Source organism: Meles meles, chromosome 4 (genome assembly GCF_922984935.1).
Source record: "Meles meles chromosome 4, mMelMel3.1 paternal haplotype, whole genome shotgun sequence".
NCBI lineage: Eukaryota > Metazoa > Chordata > Mammalia > Carnivora > Mustelidae > Meles > Meles meles.
This window is the reverse complement of record NC_060069.1, coordinates 25270789-25292125: the sequence shown is the minus strand read 5'-3', so window position 1 is coordinate 25292125 and position 21337 is coordinate 25270789. Positions and strand designations below refer to the sequence as shown.

Genomic DNA, 21337 nt, shown 5'->3' with positions numbered 1-21337 from the left:
TGTAATATCATAGTCCATATTTTATTTAATTGTATGAAGGGGTACCATACTATTATCATCTCCTGCCTAAAGACGAGGGGACTGGGGCTCTGGGAACTAAAGGCATTTGCCTGATCTCATGTAGCTACATATCCTCTTGGACCTGCCTTTATTTTTTCAATGACTTTATTCATTTCAAAATTTACACGCAGGTAAAATTCACCTCTTAAGGTATATAGTTCTATCAGTTTTGATAAGTGCATAACATTAGTACTGGCAAAGCCTTATATTTGAACCCACATTATTTGGAACCCAGGTTATTTAGGAAGAAAGTATAAAGCAAATTATTGTTTGTGATTGCTCAAAAATAACGGCTGGAAGAAAGTCACAGTGACTATCTGCCAGTCTGTGTCCTGGTTTCCTGCTTGGCTGGCAAAGGAGGGTCAACAAGACTGTGAGCATTTCCTGACTCGATGTAGAATTTCTGAAAAAAGCCAATGAACATAACTTTCTATGCACTTTTTCCCTTGAAGGGGTAGATTCTACATGTTGTAATGTATCTGTCTGCTTTAACCAGGGAGTCCATACATATGCCCCAAACCCAATCTAACTCATGGCCTACTTATTTATAGCCTAGGAGCTCTAAATGGATTTACCATTTTTCAGTGGTTGAAAAATAATCAAGAACAGCTTAGTATTTCTTGATATGTGAAAATCACATATTAAATGTCACTGTCCTTAAATAAAGTTTTATTAGAACACAGCCTTGTTCCTTTGTGTACATATTGTCTAGGGCGGCTTTCATGCTACGATGACAGAGGTGAGTACTGGCAACAGAGATCGTTGGCTTACAAAACCTGAAATAGTTATTATCTGACTCTAAGAAGACAGCTTTGTCCCTCAGATCTAGAGTAACAGTAAAGTATAGCAGCTGCATTGAGCCCCATTTCATTCCTTTTTCAGTGTTTATCTGCGTGACCAGTCATGGAAATGTGTAGCCTTCCTATGTCTATAAACTATTCTGGAGAATACTGAAGGAGAATGAGCGGAGTGTAGATATAGGGAAATTTAAAACTCTTTCAAAGTACTTTTCAGAGAGAGAAAAAATACCATAGATCATTTTCTACATTTGATATAAGTTTCTCTTAAGCAAGATAATCTTAGAACAAGATGCTAATTGCAATATAACTCTCATAATTTACCCTTCAGCGTATTAGCCTGCCTGCCCACTCTATGCTCTACCCACAGTATCTGCAAATTATTATGAGTTTGGCCTCCTACCCCCAAAGAATCTTTGCTTCCTTGGAGAAAACGAAATGTAGGTGAATTAAATTGAAATTGAGACGACAGCTCTAGAAGCATTGATTTGCTCAGAGTTTATGGGAGAATTTAGCAAAATACGAGGCCGTCTGGATTTATTAGAAGCTCTGAATGGTATTGCAGGCAAGAGTGAGAGTAGACATTTATACAGGGTTTGTCCCTCAAATTTGTCGCCAAAGGATCCCCTCTTTTAGTTATGGATTTGTCTTCACAACCCCGTAGGTGTTGTGATGTTCCATATTTGACAGGTAAAAAAATGGGACTTGATTTCACCTGCGCAGCAAGTAATGGGAAAAGTTGCAAATTGATCCTAAAGTCTAGACCATTTTGAACCATTTGCTGTTATCATCTCTGGATTAACTTTTGAAGGACTAATGTAGAGGTTTCCTGATTGGGTCCATGGTTTCAACTGACATGTCATTGTAACTGTAGAAGGTCCAAGCTTTAATAATGGGGAAATGATTTAGGTAAATTAAGGTAGTGGAGTATGATGGAATACAAGACACCATCCAAAGTGGTATGGAGACCATGGCAAGCAGTGTGAAAAAATATGCAAGAACATCAAGATTCATAATTAAAATGATATATATCCACAAGTAGCCATGGGAGTTAAAACAGAGCAGCAGTCCCCGAAATGTGGTCTCCAGACCCATAAACTGAATATTACCACTCTGCAATAAGAAAAATATGGAACTCAAGAGCTATTGTTTAGAAACTTTTACGACAATTTAACAGATTAACTTTACTGCTAAATTTAAACTTTTCTAAAAATAAGCTTGTGATTATTCTTTTTAGTTTAATTTTTATTCAGTAATTCCTTTTCAATCAATAGTTCACTTTTATTGTAGTTCACAAAAATATTTCTGTAATGCACTGATAAAAATATACTTCTTCTCAGAGAGTTCGAGAAACACTCTGCATATTGAAAACAAATGTGTTGTTGTCAACCTTAAATATGTTTACACATATTTAAGAGGAAATTCCACTTAATGGATGTTAAAATTTTATTTTTGGAAAAGACTATGCTGGTGTCCGGTCAGTTACTTGTTATCACATCACCGTACTTGGCCAGAACAAGAGAGTTTTATTTTGTTTTGTTTTTCCTTTGCGTTTAAGCAACTTGTAAGTATCAAATGCTATTTTATGCTGCAGGAGTGTGACAACAAAATGCTGTTTAAATGACTAAATCATCGCTGGAACATAATTTAAGGTGGGGGGGCAGCAATCCTACAGAAACGTGTCGATTAAGTTTCTGTGCAACCAAATAGAAATGTCAGGATCTTCCCCCACTTACGATGCAGGGACCAGGGCACTGAGGCATGCGAAAAGAATTTGATTTACAATTTGAAGGAAAACCAGCAGTAAAATAATTGAGAGCTGGAAAGCAATCTCACTCCTGCCACATTGCTTTCCTCCATGCATGCTCCATTTAGGGGCGATATTCAGATACTTACATTTAGCTTGTGCATATTTTCTTTCCCCTGTGAATATTCCATCCTGCCGGATTAGGACTGTTTCTCTGCTTCGATCAGCAAAAGAGAATAACCAGGTTACCCAGCACTGGATTGTGCCTGGAGTTTTAGAAATAGAAAATGCTTGATTTTTTTAGATGCAGATGTGATAAACTGGTTGTTAATGAGAACATTCTTGGTCCGTAAATTGCAAGCATGGGTTCCTTTCAAACAAGCTTTAATCTGAGTTCGTGGGAATCAGCTATGTGAAAGTTCACTGCAAATTGTAAAGGGTTGGTAAAATATTTGTTAACAACAACAACAACAAGCAGTACAACTACAACAGTTGTAATTTGTGATGGAGATTTAATGAGTATCAGCCCTGGTGTGGCTTATGGCTTGGTTTTCCCATGTAGGATTTATGGATTAAAGAGGTCTTCCTCACTTGCCTAGGAAAAATTACCTCTACCAATGAATTATATATCCATGGATACAGAAATAAAATGTGTATTGTCCTGCTAAACCCTTGCTTAGTTTGTTCTCTGAGTCCCATAGATATATGGTTATTTACTTATAATTTTTGAAAGTCAGTGGCGAAATTTTGGCTTAGAAGTTTGGTTCCCATGACGTGTGTTTGCCATGGATGCATATTCTAAAACAGCAAGGATTCTAAAGATCAAAAATATCTTTATATTAAAATGTCCGAGGGGTCCTCTTTTACCTTTCTTGTTCCCATTAGAACATATTTTTGGTTTACTTAAAAGAAATGCAAAGCTGACAGTTTGATTTTGATAATTGCCTCATGTGAGCCTCTGACACTTAATGAGCCGGAATCAAGATTCTAATGGTCTCCAAAGGTAAGGCAGAAAATATCATTTGGGGAGGGGGGAATAGGGTTATTGAAAAGGAAACAGGAATAGACAATGCAAATTAGGCTTGAGCCAAGCACTTGCCTGTTTTAAATTTAAATTTGACTATAATCCAGAGCTGGTTATACCCTGTGTACCTAGAGGAAGATGGAGATGAATATGAAAGGCATTTTTATTAAAAAAAAAAAAAAGTTTGTAGACCCTCAATCCGTGAGCTCTACAATTGATAGCTTTCGACTCTCCTGGCCAGACATTTGTCTTACGCGAACCGGGTCTTCCTGTGTGTATCAGCAATGGCACTCTTCTGTCTTTCTCTCAGATCTTCAGCTTACCTTCAAGAGTGCACTTTTGTTTGAATTAAAATTAAACATGCTTTTGTCATTGAGCCTAAGTCAAACCATGGTTCCAGGTTTCTTTGTTACTAAATAGGAAGATTTTAGGGGCACCTGGGTGGCTCAGTTGGTTAAGTGTCTGCGTTTGACTCAGGTCATGATCTCAGGGTCCTGGGATCAAGCCCCGCATGAGGCTCTCTGCTCAGCGGGGAGCCTGCTTCTCCCTCTCTCTCTGCCTGCCTCTCTGCCTATTTGTGATCTCTGTCTGTCAAATAAATAAAAAAAAATCCTTAAAAAATTTTTTTAAAAAGGAAGATTTTAAGAGCAGTGCATAACAAATGGTGCATTAAAAGTTTAAATTACGTGTGTATTTTACGTGTATATTACATGTATATGAATTGTTTATACACACATACATAAGTGCACATGTGCCCTTCACATCCATATTCACAGCAGAACCCCCCACCCACAGTGATGAGGAGAGGTCAATTAAAGCAAACAGCTCTAGAAAAAAATGGGACACACACGTAACTGAAACATTTTAACTTAAAATATATCTACGTGCATTTATTTCCCCATCTCTCGGTGGAAAGTTGCTGTTGTTTTTCTTGCCCCAGCAAGGGAGGACTTCTAAACGTTTTCCCAAAGTAAGTGAGGTTTTTCTTGAGTAGGAGTCTGATGATCAAAGGGCCTCTCCTGTGCTTGCGGTAACTACTTCTTCCGGAATCGTCTGTCCTGCCCGGCCGGGTTTCTGTAAGCTGCGGGCTTCTATGGCCATCTGCGTGCAGAACTGGTCTGGACTCTCGATTCTGCCTGAAGTTTTTCCAGTTCTCTTCCCACACCCAACTTGCAGTCATGTTTAGCCGTCCCCGTCTATCCAGTCTTTTCAAAGAATTCAGCTTCGTTTTTCTGGAAAGCATTCTTTTTTTGCACTCACCTTTCATTTGCTCATGTATCATTTCACTCGACTTTTATGATTCCAATAACAAATGATATCTGATTAAAGAGCTTTGGAAGAAAACTTAGTATTATGCTTGGAACCTTCAAATGTAAGGGTTACAGACAGATATTCCTGGAGCTTAGGGATGTAGAGACCCACCTATTTGCTTCCTTTTTGCTTCCACGGAAGAGTTATCACTAAATCTTGCTAGCAGATTGGAGATAATTATTTAACCTTGCTTTTCTCATCTCTAAAGAGCTCAGAATAAAATTTGTAACATGCTTCCAGAAATCTATAGAATGCGATGGTCTGTATTTTTTCACTAACTTGACTTCTAACTTCATCTTCTCTTTCTACATATTTTTTTCTTTTATGCTCATGGATTTTCTTTTCTGTGTCTCATTATACCCTGCGAGAACTCCAATATTTTGCTAGAATGGCAATGTGGTTGAGCTTAATGGATGTTTGTTGTTGCTGTTGTAGGCACAGTGTAGTCAGTGTTATGCAAAATTTAGGTTCTAAAATTAGCACATAAGGGAAAAAGTAGATAGTTAAAATCATTCTTGCACATCCATTGAGAATCAGGCTCTGTGGCTGAATCCAGCACATCAAACCTGTAGAAGTCTGAAACACCCAGTTTTCCTATAAGCTTTGCAACTGATGAAGATTATGTTGAGTGTCCGATGAAGTAGCCTGGCTTGTTTTCAGGGGGGGATCTGGCAAGACATAGGTATGCTTAAAGGCTGAAGAGGTGTGGAATGGTCACTCCCAAAACAGGCTCGTGGGAACTGAGATATATGCCCCTCACCTAAGGAATTTCAAAGCACATAGTTAGTGCTTGGTGTTATTTATGTAGGCATTCTTCCCTTCTGGATTAACCAAGTCTCATCCTTCTGAGAAGATGAGGACAGGAATACATGATATTCTCATCCCATGTTCACATAGGACACGCTTAGAAATTTTGGAAGAGTTAAACTAAAAAGGAAATGGAAAACCTTTGCTTGCCTTTCCGAGCCAGTAAGAGCGCACTCTAATTTTTTTAACTTGGTGTTTCAAAGATCAGCTTCACTATTTTGACAGTTCATAACCTAGTTCTTGTGTGGTCACGCTACCCATAGGAAAACAGACTGATGTTCCCAGGTGGTTCTTAAGTTGTACCAATTTCTTCAAACATCGAACTTTTAGAAAAATTTGTGCATTTGGATAATCAAGTCCCATCTCCCCAGGTTATCTGCAGAGCTTTAAAATACGGGCTTTTTATTTTATTCCAACCTTTATACCTCTTCATGAAAGTCTTTTTGTTTCATGTGTTCTATTAATAAACTAATAAAATATTAGTCTTCAAAACAGAACTGCGCATAATATCTGTATGAGTGTTTTCCTTGTTAGACTATCAACGGAAGGCTGTTATTTTGTATCTGTGTTTTTGTCTCACCCAAAACTAATTTTCTTTACTTAAGATGCCTGAACTGGAGCATTTTTTAGTTCAAAGTTGGGAATGTACCATTTGACACTTTCACGACTGTGCCCCCCAAGGACACCTGATTTGTTTTGAAGGAGACAGCACTGCATGATGGTTTAGGTTTCAAAGTGTCGGCTCGGTGAGGCTGCCGGCTCTTTTCACTCACCTTTCCCAAGCATGGGACCTTAGACTGTCTAATCTCCAACTTGCACTTCAATTTCTTCATCCACGAATAGGGATATCTCCGTCTCTTTCTCGAGGTCACTGTGAAGATTAGATGAATTAAATTTATCTAAAGACCTTGGCTCAGTCTTCATATGCTGTGAGTTCTCAGTAGATTATGATTAATATCGACCTTGATGTGTGCTAGGAAGTGGGATCCCCGGTGGAGGCCAGTGGGTATCATGTGACTGGTTGGCATGCCGCCGGAATGTGCTCTGGTCTTTCACCGCCTCCCTCCTCTCGCCCGGTGCAGGTGGCCCCAGCCATTAAGGAACGGATGATGAAGAAGGGAAGCCTGATGCTGGGCTACCAGCCCCATCGGGGGAAGGTCAACTTCTTCCGCCAGGTGGTGATCAGCCCTCAAGTGAGCCGGGAGGACATGGACTTCCTCCTAGATGAGATAGACCTCCTGGGGAGAGACATGTAGCTGTGGCTTTTGGTTCCCCAGAGGCACGAGTCCTGCCCTGAGGAGGCTTCCAGATCCAGGGCATCTGGGGACAGAGAAGAGACTGCAGCCCTTCTGGGGAGAAATAGGAAAGACACATTGGCCTGGTGTGGCTAAAGAGAAATGCTAAGCAAATAGTGGGAAGGACTCATTAGATGCCTGGGCACTACTGTTTGCTATTAAAGGAGGAAGTGAAAAGTGGATTTTTGTAAGAACTGTCTTTAGGACACAGACTTGAAGAGAGTTTAGTAAGTACCACATAGGGCCTGGATTCTAAGCTTCCGTTGCTCTCTAAAGAACATATAAATTAATAGCTGAAAGCAGTGATTCTCAAAATGGCAGTCCCTAGATGAGCTGCATCAACATTGCCTGGGAATTCATTAAAAAACGAATTCTCAGCCCAGCCCCAGACCTACTGAATCAGACACACTGTGTGCGCCATTCAGCATATTTTAAATCGCTTTCCAGGTAATTCAGAGGCAAGGTAAAATCTGAGATCTGGTGGTTTAGTGAAATCTTACAGACTGAGTAATAGCTCTGATCTTTACCAGCAAAGAGATATCCACTATTTCAACAGTCCCTGAGCCAGTGTCTGGAAATATGGCTGTGGACCTGTAGCATGAATGTTTAGGGGCATCAGAAGTCCATCAAAACTATTTTTAAAAGGAGGAACGATTTAAGATGTTTACTTTATAAAGATATATCTTTTATGCAGCTGAATATTTATTGTCAAAAAAGATAAAATTAACTATTATCGATTCTAAACTACCTAAAATAGAGGTGAGGATAAAAGCAAACTCTTTGTAGCATGGCCCTTTCAATCAAAGCAATAGTCCTAATTCACTTCCCAAAGCACTTTTGTCATAGCTTGACATAGACAGTAGATGTAGATGCCTCTGTGTACCTGTTTCAGCGTGAGGGGCATTTCTTATCTTGTTCTCTGCTTACAGGAAATAACCAGAATGAAGTCCAGGGTTATACAACATTCCCTTTCTCAAGCTTTGAAACGTCAGTGTAGACAATTAAGTGGTTCATATTAGGCAGAGAATCTGAGAATTAGAGTTCTTTCAGTGTGAACACTTCCTCCATTTCTCCTGGGAGTGGATGATTGTAATTCTCTCTCTGATCCTGGTCCTGGATTTCTGGAGAACTCTGGAGAACTCTGAACTCCAGAAGTTCTGGAGAACTCTATTTGACTAAGAAATAAACAGAATTCAGAGGCGTGGATGCAGAGTTCAACAAGGTAAGATTGTGAATCTAATTAGAACTCTGGTTTGGAAGGCAAATGATGGAAGAGTGTTTAAGTGTTAGACTAGCATATTCAATAATCTTTCATATGATATCATTAACTTTTGTTGATTAAATTTTGAAGAGTAAAAAGCCCATGTGTACTGTTTGCTTTTATTTCATATTTTCACTTTAGGGTATGTGATTTCTCAATATCTCTATTGGTCAAAGAATATTTTAATCTTTTTCTCAATTACTTTCTTCTCTGTGGGTGGTGTTTGTTTTACATACCTTGTTGCTGTTTTGTTTTAATGTCTGCATAAAATGTGCCTGAAATTAATGTTTGTAACAATTCCAGTTTCATAAAATAAAAAGCAACATTAGCACATACTTCATGTTACTGACTTTTCTTTTTCCGTCATCTCCTCATTACGGGGTTGTCTCAATACATTTTAGAAGTAATTGAGATCCTTTGGCATTTTAGCTAAATAATCGAGGGAGCATGTTGGGAGCTGTCTATTTTTGAGGTAAAACCTTGAAAAAATGGAAAAAACAGTTCTAGGAAAGGAGGGATTTGCCTTATTTAGTTTTTCATTCTCCACTTGGCAAAGCCTCGGGAACCCAAGAGCCTCACGTCGGCTTCCGTTGGGCCTCTTCTTGAGAGATGATAGTTCTTAATGAATGAAGAGAACAACTGTTAACAGACACTTTGAAGATTCCTTTCTTTTTTCCTTCATATGTCCAGTTATACCACACCCAATCAGGTATTTGGATGGTCAAGAATAGTTTTTCGTTAAAAGGTTAATAGTAATTCATTCATGCATTGAACATATTGATGGTGTCCCTGTCATGTCCTAGGCAGTTACTCAGGTGGCAGGGAAGTGCAGTGAATGAGACAAAGTCCCTGCTCTTCGGAAGCCTTCAGTCTAGTTGAGGTAGGCAATTCACAAGTAAGTAGGTAACAAGTCATGTGGTAATAAGTATTTTGAAGAAAAATCAAGGAATATAGGGGAAAAAGATGGAAAGGAGAGAGGGGTGGGCCAATGGAGAAAAGTTGTTTGGGGTGAGGCCTTTTGAACGAGATGACACTTGAGGGGAGATTAAGGAGGCTGTGGGGGGGACCCATTTGGGCTTCTGGGGGAAGGGTGTTCCCGATAGAGGGTATGGTAAGCGAAAGCGTTGAGGAGCTGCATCCATGGTATGTTCAAGGCCCAACATGGAGGCAAGCAAGGCTGGAGCAGAGGGAATCTCAGGATATGGGGCAGATGATGAAGTCAGAAGTATCTGGAAGTCTGTACCCTGGGTCTTGTGGGTGGAGACTTGGGTTTAGACAAAAATACACTGGAGAACTTGAACAGGATATTGATGTGATTCAACTTATATTTTAGAAGGATCGTTCTGAATACTATTTGGAGAATAGAGTGTCCATGAGTGAGCATGGATTTAGGGAGACCAACTGGGAGGCAACCGCAACAATTCAAACAGAAACTGATGACAGTTTGTTTGTACTAAAGTCCCAGTGAGGGAAGTGATGAAAAGAGGTCCATTGTAGCAGCACTTAAATGTAGAATTGAGGGGCACCTGAACGGCTCAGCTGGTTGTGATTCCAACTCTTGATTTCAGCTCAGGTCATGATCTCAGGGTTATAAGATGGAATCCTACATTGGGCTCACACACTGGGCATAGAGCTTGCTTAAGATTTTCTCTCTCTCTCTCTCTCCCTCTCCCCAACTCCTCCCCTTGTCCCAGCTTGTGTTCTCTCTAAATAAATAAATATATAAATAAATGCAGAGTTGATAGGGTTGACTGAAGAAGCAGAGTGCTCCAGGAAATGAGGAATTCAGGAGAATGTCATATGCTTTTGTCCTGGGCAACTATAAGAAAGGAATTCCATCCACTGAGGTAAGGACTGCAAAAAGTAGTTTTACTCAGTTTGGGTCATGTAAAATTTGAGTTGTCTCCACCAGCCAACCAGATTAGATATAAGTAATTATGTTTGAATCTTGATTTCAGGGGGAATTTGAAGCCAAAGTTATTAATTTGACAGCCATCAACATAGGGATGTTATTTCAGATTATGGGATTGGATGAGATCATCCAGAGAAATCTGTGGATATAAAGGAGAAGCAGGACAAGGACTGAGCCCTGGGACTTCAGCTCAAGATGGAGAGAACTAGCAATGAAGACTTCAAAGAATCAGTCAATGAGGCAGAGAAAGAAGCAAGAGAGTGGTCACCCACAGGCTAAGTAAAAAAAAAAACAGTTTTGGGGAAGGAGGGAGTGACCAACCATATCAAATTCTGGGGATGGGTCTAGTGAAAAATGAGATTCCCTCTAAAGTTGGCATTTTAGAGGCCATTTATTCACTGAAATTTTATTTGCCAAATATAGACATTTAAAATATAATTTCCAATATTTCTTCTAGCAGTCAGAAGAACTTTATTCAATCAAAAGACTTTTAAATTCTTCTTTTGGCTTTTGATTTTTAACAATGGTTCTTTATTAGAAAAACATCTATAACATGAAAGGATTTGAACTTGAATTATCGCATTGCTAACTTCATCAAAGAAGATGAGATGTAGCAACATATAACAGAAAACCCAATTAACTGTGGTTTCTTTGGAGATGGTTATTTTTTCTCTGTTCTAAAAAGTTACCAACATAGAAATTCTGGAGACGGTGTCTTATATTTGGTTACCACATGAGCAGACACGGACTAGGATTTGAGAGCAAGCAGCCTGTTCACTTGGTAGTCCCAGGAAAATTGTTTGTGGGGGTGGGGGTGGGGTAGTGGAGTGACAGAAGGGAAGGAAACCAGGATAGTGAACATTAGTGAGTAAATTAATACTGTGACAACTGAGGCTCAACCCTGCCCATGACCTCTGGGAAAGAATGTAGAACATAGTTCAGAGATGTCCCATCTAAGGGATAAGGAGGAGGCGTATTTGGTGCATTGGTGAATTAATTGGATGATTGCTGATCCCAGGAGCATTAGTTCCCTGACCGTCTTAATCATGCTTCCACGACCTTAGGAGAGGGTCTCAAGCAGAGAATACAGGTGCTTGTGACCAAAACCTAGAGCAGGATTGGTGAATGTTGAAGAGATTTGGGAAGGTGCTGAAGGCTTTTGTAACAGATAGTGGTACCTCCCCACTATTGTCAGGGATCCCAGATCCTTCCATGTTTTTGCTCTGCCATCCTTAAAGATGGATTCAATCATCAAACCTTACTCATGGGTGTCATCTGAGCACAGTGGCTCTTGCCCTCTCCTCTGCATTTTTGGCAGTGAGAAATAGAAAGGAACTTTCCCAGAAGCTACCCACCACCCCTTCACTGGCCATACCTTCTCTTCAGGGAAGAATGGGAAATTCAGTATTTTTTTTTTTTTTGTCTGTCTGTTTTTCTGTTTTTTTTTTTTTTTTTTTTTCATTTGTAGAAGATTTATTTATTTATTTGAGAGACAGAACATGAGCAGGGGAGAGAGGGAGAAGCAGGCTATCTGCTGAACAGGGATCCCGAAGTGGGGGTCCATCCCTAGGACCTTGGGATCATGACCTGAGCCAAAGGAAGATGCTTAACCGACTGAGCCACTCAGGTGGCCCTTTTGTGGGTTTTTTCAAAGCAAGATATGTTTCTGCCCACAATCATACAAGTAGTTCTGCTCATAGTAAAGAAAAACAGGAGAATGGATACTGGCAGGCAACTTGTAGCTTTTGTCACTGTGGCACATGCATTGAGTGACTCCAGTTCTGAAAACATGGTTTTTCCAGACAGCTCAGAAATTAACCTAAGTTTGTAAAGTTTAATTCTGTTCACACTGGAATAATCTGGGCTGGCTCATCCTAGCTGAGCAAGTCAGCTCAGCCCCATTCACATTTATCTAATCCAGCTGCAAAGGGGTTGATACAACCTGAAATGTCTTAATCCCTTTAACTCAATTAGAGCCAATTTTGAGCTTGGAAAACATTTTTTTTTTAAATTTTTAGATTCCATTTAACCTCTTCAGGACCGGCTTTATTGCTCTTAATCCAAACTGGTCAGAACTCACCTAACATAATTAGAATTGGCCTGATTCCAGTCTGAAGCAATTTCGTGTCTCCCTACCTCTGTTATCCTCCATTTGAGTAAACTTGATCTTGTGGGGACTCATTCCAACAAATTAGAAATGGTTAGATTTTTTTTTTCAAATTTCAAATTCAAATCTTAAATTTATCTTATATGGTTTAGTTCAAGAAAAATTGGATTACACTTGCTTCATCCAACTGGATGCATAAAAAGACTTCCTTTTTAGGAAATTCCTGGCTTTGGGGAGCCCATTCAAATAGCAGTAAAGGAACACTTGACCAGAGAAAAATCACCTAACAGCACAAAAGACAACCCCAGGCTCAATTGGGGTCACATGTGGGAAAAAGTGAGCGTTCTCTATTTTCCATTCTGTTTTCCACTTCTTTCTTTACTGAGATGAGACTGGTTAAATGAAGCACTTGTTACCCAGACCCTGAAAATAAAGGCTCGTGGAGGGAAGAGTGTATGTAAAAATTCAAAAAAATAACGCAGGTGTCCTGTTTCTTTAGCGTCCTAGTCCTACAGGTGTGGTGTTTCTTATGAATTTTTTTTAAAAGATTTTATTTATTTATTTGACAGATAGAGATCACAAGTAGGGAGAGAGGCAGGCAGAGAGAGAGAGAGGAGGAAACAGGCTCCCCGCCAAGCAGAGAGCCCAATGCGGGGCTCGATCCCAGGACCCTGGGATCTTGACCTGAGCGAAAGGTAGAGGCTTTAACCCACTGAGCCACCCAGGTGCCCCAGGTGTGGTGTTTCTTGTGGCTAGATTCCACAAGTGTGAGAAACCCCTCATGCAGAGAACCAAGGATGATTGCACCAATATCTAACATTCGCTGAGTCCATACCACCTGCCAAGGGTTATGCCAGCTAGTACATCACACGGTCCTCATGAAATGCCATCATGGTGGGAATTATTGTTAGGCTCATTTTCAGGTGAGGAACCCTGGACTCAAATAGTGTAAGAAAATTCCCCGAGATTACTGAACTAGTGAGTAGCCGATCCAACAGTCAAATATAAATCTACCTCACCCCAGAGCCCAGGCTATAAACTTTCTTCATTTTGCTCTAGCTACAACAGAGAGGAAAGTGTCATCTTAGACGGATCCTGGCAATCTGACTGGGTCTGGCATCCCACAGCTACTTGGCAAGCGAAAGCATCAAGAACCAGCTTGGTCTCAGAGGGCAATAATTATATCATATTGTATTGGTGCCTTTCTCAGATCAGAATATAGGAATTTTCCTGTCTGCTTCTTGCCTTTGAACTTGGAGGGCTGTAGAGAAGGTCTTTTGGTTTGGAATACTAAGAAATATTAAGAAATTTTTACAGGGACCACAGTGGAGGTGAAAGTAAATATTTTCTGAGTATTTGGTCCTTGCTTTGTTTTCAGACCTTTGTGAGATGCAGGACCACTGTGCTAATGCCTACTTGACATTGCCTCTCTGTGTCTCACTCAAACTCAGCGTGCCCAAAACTGACTCATGATTTCCTACCTCAAGCCTACATTCCTTTTCAAACTTGTTTCTTTGTCTGTGTTTCCATCTCGGGGGATGACATCACTTTCTATCTAGTGTAGCAGACCAAAATGTGTAATTCATGCCTGATAACTTGTCTCCCTCTTTCCCCCACCTGCTCTGTCCAATCTATTAGCAAACCTTGTTGGGAATACCTCCAAGATATGTCTCTGATCCCCCCCCCCCATTTATCCCATCTCATTGTTTTGTCCAAATTCCAAATTTCTTTCACATCTCCTCTGGTAATAGTAATAACCATCTTGCTGCAACCACACATGGGCTCTGGGCTTTGTCTGATCTACTTAACTAAAGTGCAACCAGATTTGAACATGAAACTGATCCTATCTCTCATTTTGTTTGCTCTCAGGATTGACAACTGCCAACTCTGCAAAAAGACCTTCAGAAAACCTGTTGGTCAAGCAAAGCTAAGTTTCTTAGCTCTGCTGAGTACAGGGAACCCTGCCTTGAAAGGGTCTTAATGGTGTTTCAGAAGGAGGAAGTTGGAGGAGGATATTTACCAGCTTCTGGTCTGTGCTCAAGTGGCTTAAGGTGGCTCTTCCAAGGCAAACTGATTGGGACGTAGTTTATCATGGAACAGTTTAGGATTGGTGGACGCAGCAAGGTGAGAGTCCTGATGTAAGTCTTGATTAATAAACTGTAGTGTGATAAGCAAGCTGTTTCTGCAGGTGAGCACTATTTTGTCATGATGGGAGAGATGAGTCAAACGTTTGTCTGGATAAATGGGTTGGCAGGAATTTCCTAGAGCAAACAGTAAAGTTTCACTGATTTATGACCTTAACTTTCTGAGTGAGAATCTCCTAAAATGAACATTTAAATCATGTTGATGATAGTCATCTTAGTTCTCTGTCCTGGTGGTTAAGCTACACGGAGGCAAGTGATTTCAGTTCTCGGGATAAAGATCAAATTCTGCCAGGCTGCCAAGGCTTTGCCTCCTTCCAACTCAGATACAGTTTCAACTTTGTTGTGTTACCTCCCTCCTGCTGAGAGCCAGAAAAGTCAGTATCCTTCCAGATCCTGCATGTCAAAACTTTTGGAAGTAGTATTTTCTTTTCCTAAAATGCTACCTCACATGTCAAAACTTTTGGATGTTTCTTTCTCTTCCCAGAATGCTGTTCCCCTCCTCCCCTAACTAAATTTCTTCACACAATACAAATCTCAGCTTGATTCCCAGCTTCTTAAGGATGCCTTCCCTTTCTGCATCAATATAAAAAAAAATCTACAATTTTCTTAAACTGTATGGATTTGTATTTATATATCTCTGTGCACTTTAAAAATCAGAATGATATACGTAGGGGGCTTAGGACATAGTAATTGCTCAATAAATAATTGTGGCAGTAAGGAAGGTTGGCAGGGAAGGGCTTTAATGTGTCTTCAGAGATAGCGTTTTTATTTAGGGGACATTTGGGTACATAAATGTAAAACAACTAACCTGTGCCTAAGAGAAAACTCTCGAGTCACCATTAATCTTAAAACACATGCTACGAGCCAAAATGTCAAGTGTTCATGTTAGTATGCTAACATAATATTGTTAACATAATAACATAATAGTATGCTAGTATGTTAGTGCTCCTGCAGAGAGAGAGCAAAGTTTCCACTTAGACATGAATTTAGACTTATCTCAGACAAATGTTCTTACTGGAATAAGTAGAATTTACAATTTTGATTTCTAAGTATTTCCTTGTGAGAGGGTGAAACTAAATCACATCTACCTTAGGGCATCACAAGTTATGGCTTGGTTAACGTTTCACTGACACTGCCTAACAGAAGCTTGTATTTGCAATATTCCACAATTCTGCCTGATTGCTGATAACAATGTACAACACAAAGAATCACAAACTGTCACTCAAGTGAATGGTGAGCCCTAAACAATTTTTATTCTGTTATTTGAAAGCTTTAAGTTTTCTTGAGGCAGATCGTATTCTGTGGGAGACCAAGGGGTGAGAAGGTTGTTATGCTGCCATTATGGAAACACAGCTGCTCTCTCTGCAGGTGGGGTCCCCTACCACTAGCAGGCTGGGTGAGGAATTTGATGAGCAATGAATGCAAGCTTTGAGGGCCCTTCATGACCTCTTCATCTCCCTGCTCTTAGGGAGCAGGACATTAGGACAGGACCCTAATGTCCCACTGAAGAACCCATGCTAAGTATAAAAATATGTCTTTCATGTCATCTTGAAATCAACATGAGTTTTACTTTTGGTTGAATGATTAGGTCAAGTTCAAAAACCCCAACACGTGTTTCCCTAAGCTAAGGCCTCACAGATTTGGGTTTACTAGTCCTCTCTACCAGAGAGGAACTTTCTTAACCTGAGAACAACAGCCTCAATGTAGTGTTTACAGGCTGTTGCCCTGGAGTCTGTGGATCGATTCTGGTAATTCTCACATCCCTGGGGAAGAACTATACAACCCAATTTGCATGGCTTTTAGGGAGGTCTCACATTCATATTGTAGAGACTTGCTTGTCTGCCAAGCAAGAGCACATGGGTTCCTCTTAATTTAGTGTGTGAATTGGAAAAAATACATTTGGGATTCTCCACTATCTGCAGGCTCTGGGTGTGGCCATTACAGTTGTAGCCACATGCTAGAGTCTACGTGGGAATTTCTGCATCACATCTCCTTATGGGAACAACCAAGGGTGAAGAACAGATCCTGGGAATTACACATAAGAAGATTACACTTGGGTCTGTTCTATCTTTCCTGTGGCCAGCTCAACCATGTGCCTAATCATGCATATTTCTGCTGTAGCAATAGTGTCTTCTACCTGTATAGGTCAGTGTTATAGGAACATGGAAAGGAGATCTCAATAGCGTTTTTAAGGAAAAGGTTCTACCTCTAGTCTCTCTCTCTCTCTCGCTGTGGTTATAGGTTGAAGGCATGTGGTTATAGGACTGGAATTGGCTTGGCCAGGATGCTGGTCATGTGCTAGCAGCAGGACTGGGTTCTCTAAAGCCAGGAAGGGAATAGGAGATTTTACCTGGAATGCAATGTTTTGGTAGCATCAACATCCTCTTCACCTTGAGAAAAGCATGCATCGAATCCTGGAGAGGTCAAGCCTAAATAACAAAATCCAGACACCAACAATGTAAAAGAAGGAAGAGTTAACTGATAGAGCTGTGAAGGCCTGACTTCTAAATGAGATCAAATTGGTACCAATGTTCCTGACTGAATGCTAGCTGATATTTGAATTTTGCCTTTCCAAGTCAGCAGTTTAATGTATGTGATGTGTGTGTGTGTGTGTGTGTGTGTGTGTGTGTGTGGATTGTACTATCCTAATGGGCCAAAGTCAGGCTGCACTATTATGAATGAAGATATTTGTGGAAGATTGATGCAAGTCTTCAATTCTGGGAAGATGAAAAAAAAATGGTTATTAGTGCCAGGGAATTTTGAAGGGGAGCTCGTTTGGCAGACAAGTGGGTGAATCTGATTTTGGATAAGCATGTAGCTTGCAATAAGAGTGACGTGATATAACTGAGAAAATGGAAAGAAGAAGCTAATGATCAAATTGCCATTATTTGTGAAGATCGAAGGAAAACTGGGTTACCAGCCCTGGTGCCAAACCATCTTCTAAAAACTCTCTGGCAATTACAAACCAAGGACTGGCGTTTGTGCAGCTGTGGCCCATCTCCAATTTCACGCCGAGTGTTGTGTGATGCTGTCGGCTGTGATGATAATTGGATGGCTGGCAGTCGTGGGCCTCATCCTACCTACGTGGATTGCCTTTGGTTCTTATTTTCAAAATAAGAAAAATCCAATGTATATTAATCAAAGGTTTTGCTGAATTCAGGACAGGAGATGTATGCGTGGGTGACTTTGAACCCCATCATGAGCTTGAGTGTGGGTGACTTTCCTTAATTTGAAGAGTAATTGTCCTTGAAACCCCTTCTCTGTCTTTTCTGTCTAACATCACCATTAAATCCTGAAAATTAAACCAATACTTGGTCTTAGTTGCTGTGGATGACAGGAGTCAAGCATATTCCAGATTGAGTTAGATTACAGATCAGTTTCCCACTTGGTGAGAAGTTGAGCCCAGTTGGTTTCAGTGGTGAAGGGGAGCATCAGGCTCACTGATTCAGTAAATCTCTTCTGTATGGAGCAACGAAACAACTGGACAGAATAACAGTTTTGAAGATGCTGGAATGAGGCAATGGAGGACAGGATCCCTGGGAAACAGGCAACCAACAGACTGCTTCAACTTACTGTGAGTTTTTAGAGTGTGGCCCAGGGAAGGGGATCTCAGGTGGAGCTCAATTAGCTAACTCCTTAGTTAAGGAGGCCAATTTGGGAGAAGGGAGAGATGGGGAGCTGGAAGGTGTGGAAAGACTATAGCTGACTGTTGAGCAACGTGGGTTTGAATTATGTGGGTCCACTTAGAAGGGTTTTTTGTTGTTTTCCTGAAAGAGTTTAATTGTTTCCATTTGGTCCATGGCTTGGGAGAAGGTTCTAGGGTGGTTAGATAGCTGCCTAGTGGCTGCAGGGAGAGGCTCAACAGAAGCCCTGACACCAGGGGGTCATGAGAGGGACTCCTCCAGGGCCACTGGGCTTCAGAGGCTCCTAGTCTTGCAGATGGAGGCTGACCAAGCAGGCGATAGGGGTGGCCTCCACCTCAGTGCATTAGTTCTGAGCAATCTAGGAACTCACTGTTGATTGGCAATAAAGAGCTAAGCTCAAAAATTGTGTTGTCTGGTCCAGAAGGTAGAGGATGGCTCAGCAGATGGTTCCCAGAGGTTGTGACAGGAAGAGAGGTTGGAGAGTGGTCAGATGCTGGAAGAAGGGGCGTCCCAGGGTCTGTGCTGTCTAAACACCGTTTTCTATTTTTTTGAAAAGAAAATTAGAATATTTATTTATTTTCAAGATACAGGAGGATTTTTTTTCCTTTTTTATTTAAATTTGAGTTAATACCCAGTGTAATATTGGTTTCTAGAACAGAATTCAGTGATTCATCACTTACAGACAGTACCCAGTGCTCATCACAAGTGCCCCCCTTAATACCCTTCACCCATTTGGCGAACTAACCTCTCTCCATCAACTCTAGTTTGTTCTAGTTTGTTCTCTATTGGTAAGAGTCTCTTATGATTTGTTTCCCTCTCTCCTTTTTCTCCCCCTTCCTATATGTTCATCTGTTTTCTTTCTTAAATTCCGCAGATGAGTGAGATCATATGGTATTTGTCTTTCTCTGACTGCCTTATTCTGATTAGCATAATACACTCTAGCTCTATCCATATCATTGCAAATGGCAAGATTTTTTTGATGGTTGATTAATATTCCGTATATATTATATATATACATATATATATATATATATATATATATACATATATATATGCTCACACACACGCCACATCTTCTTCATCCCTTCATCAGTCAATTGCCCAAAGACTGTTGAAGCAAGAGGCAGATCCATGGGACCACCGGGAACACTGCTCATATGCAGACTTTTTTTTTTTACAGTCCAGTACTGTAAACCTATTTTCTCTTGGGGTTTTGTTAACATTTTCTTTTCTCCAGCTTACTTTATTGTAAGAATACAGTCTATAAAACATATACAAAATATGTTAGTTGACTATGTTATGGGTAAGATTTCTGGTCAACAGTAGGCTATTAGTAGTTAGGTTGTTGGGGAATCACAAGTAATAAAGGGATTTTCAACTGTACAGGATTCAGCAGCCCTAACCCCTGTGTTGTTCAAGGGCAAACACATTGGATAAAAAGAAAGCTTCAGAAAATTCTGGAGATCCACGATCCATGAAATTTTCCCCTTGAGGATTTTTTTTTTAAAAGATTTTATTTGGGGCGCCTGGGTGGCTCAGTGGTTTAGGCCACTGCCTTCGGCTCAGGTCATGATCTCAGGGTCCTGGGATCGAGTCCCGCATTGGGCTCTCTGCTCGGCAGGGAGCCTGCTTCCCTCTCACTCTCTCTGCTTGCCTCTCTGCCTACTTGTGATCTCTCTCTGTCAAAAAAATAAATAAAATCTTTAAAAAAAAAAGATTTTATTTATTTATTTGACAGAGAGAGATCACAAGTAGGCAGAGAGGCAGGCAGAGAGAGGGGGGAAGGAGGCTCCCTGCTGAGCAGAGAGCTCAATATGGGGCTTGACCGCAAGACTCTGGGATCATGACCAGAGCCGAAGACAGAGGCTTAACCCACTGAGCCACCCAGGCGCCCCTCCCCTTGAAGATTTTGACAGAGGACTGATCAGCATGTGCATGTGAAGAAACTGCCTGTTGCTGGAGAAAGACCCTCTTAAGGGACTAGCGGAAACAGTACTCAGGGCTTCTACAGAGCCTGCCTCTTCCTATCAGCTAGACTAGAAAATCTTATGATTCACAGGATGCTGAGTAGAATACTCAGAACGGCCTTGCTTCATTGATGGGACAGAATTAGTCCTAGACTCAGACATATGGGTTGTTTCCTGTTTTACTCCTAGTAATATTAACCTTGATTATTTGGTTACAGTGGGGTCTACCAGGTTTTCCCAATGCAGACTATCTCTTTTCTTCCTTTTCATATACTAGTCCTTAAAAGTAAGTTACTTACTCCAGGCCCCACTCAAATGAAAGAGAATTAAACACTGTTTTCTGGATAAAAGAATGTCAAAGAATCTGTAGACATATGTTAAAACCACCAACAGCGATTACTAAATATTTGGGAGGAGATACATTAAGGTTTATGCACCTATCCTGGTTCTCCTTAAAGTTTCACACACTGATTTTATCATTCATCAGTGCTTGTTGCTTTTAAGAATTATTACTTGGGAGTTCTTTTTTTTTTTTTTAAGATTTTATTTATTTATGTGAGAGATCGTGATCACAAGTAGGCAGAGAGAGAGGGAGGGAGAAGCAGGCTCCCCGCTGAGGAGAGAGCCTGATGTGGGGTTCCATCCCAGGACCCTGAGATCATAACCTGAGCCAAAGGCAGAGGCTTAACCCACTGAGCCACCCAGGCGCCCCTACCTGGGAATTCTAATGGTGATTTTCTATTTCCTTCATACCCTCCATATTTATTAAGTGGAATTCTTTTGTAAGAAAGGTTTGTCTCTTCTCCCCTCCGCCCCATTTATTTATTTAATCATTTACTTATGTCAGTCTGGACTCACAGAGATTCATTTTATTCTCTTAGTCGTAATCTAGTACCACTGTTATTTATCTTGTGCTCAAATTGTCCCAGCTTTGACCGTTGGGACCTTTCATAGGTTGGTTCCTCTGTCCTGTTGACATGTTCTTAACTCTCTCTTTAAAGCTCTACCTACCCATCGGCACAAAGAGACACTCTAGGCTCATCTTTCATTCTCAGCTCTAGAGTTGGCCACTCCTCCATGGAGCCCTGGCTCTTTCCATTAGAAGCCAATATATAGACACTGAGGGTGTGTTTCTAGCTGGGGTGTCATTGCATCTAGGACATCTCAGGAGACAAAGGTAGGAAATATATGCATATATCCTAGTCCAAGAACACACACACACACACACACACACACACACAATTTATGCATATTACACACA

General features: G+C 40.6%; 1 protein-coding gene across 1 annotated transcript in view; it reads left to right on the top strand.

Moving 5' to 3' along the window:
- Positions 1-8526, top strand: part of GADL1 (glutamate decarboxylase like 1) — a 171334-nt gene extending 162808 nt beyond the window's left edge. The window contains exon 15 of the mRNA XM_046002877.1: positions 6829-8526. Coding sequence (XP_045858833.1) covers positions 6829-7002 — 174 coding nt within the window. The 3' untranslated portion in view covers positions 7003-8526. The remainder of the gene's footprint in view (positions 1-6828) is intronic.
- The last annotated feature ends 12811 nt before the right edge of the window (positions 8527-21337 follow it).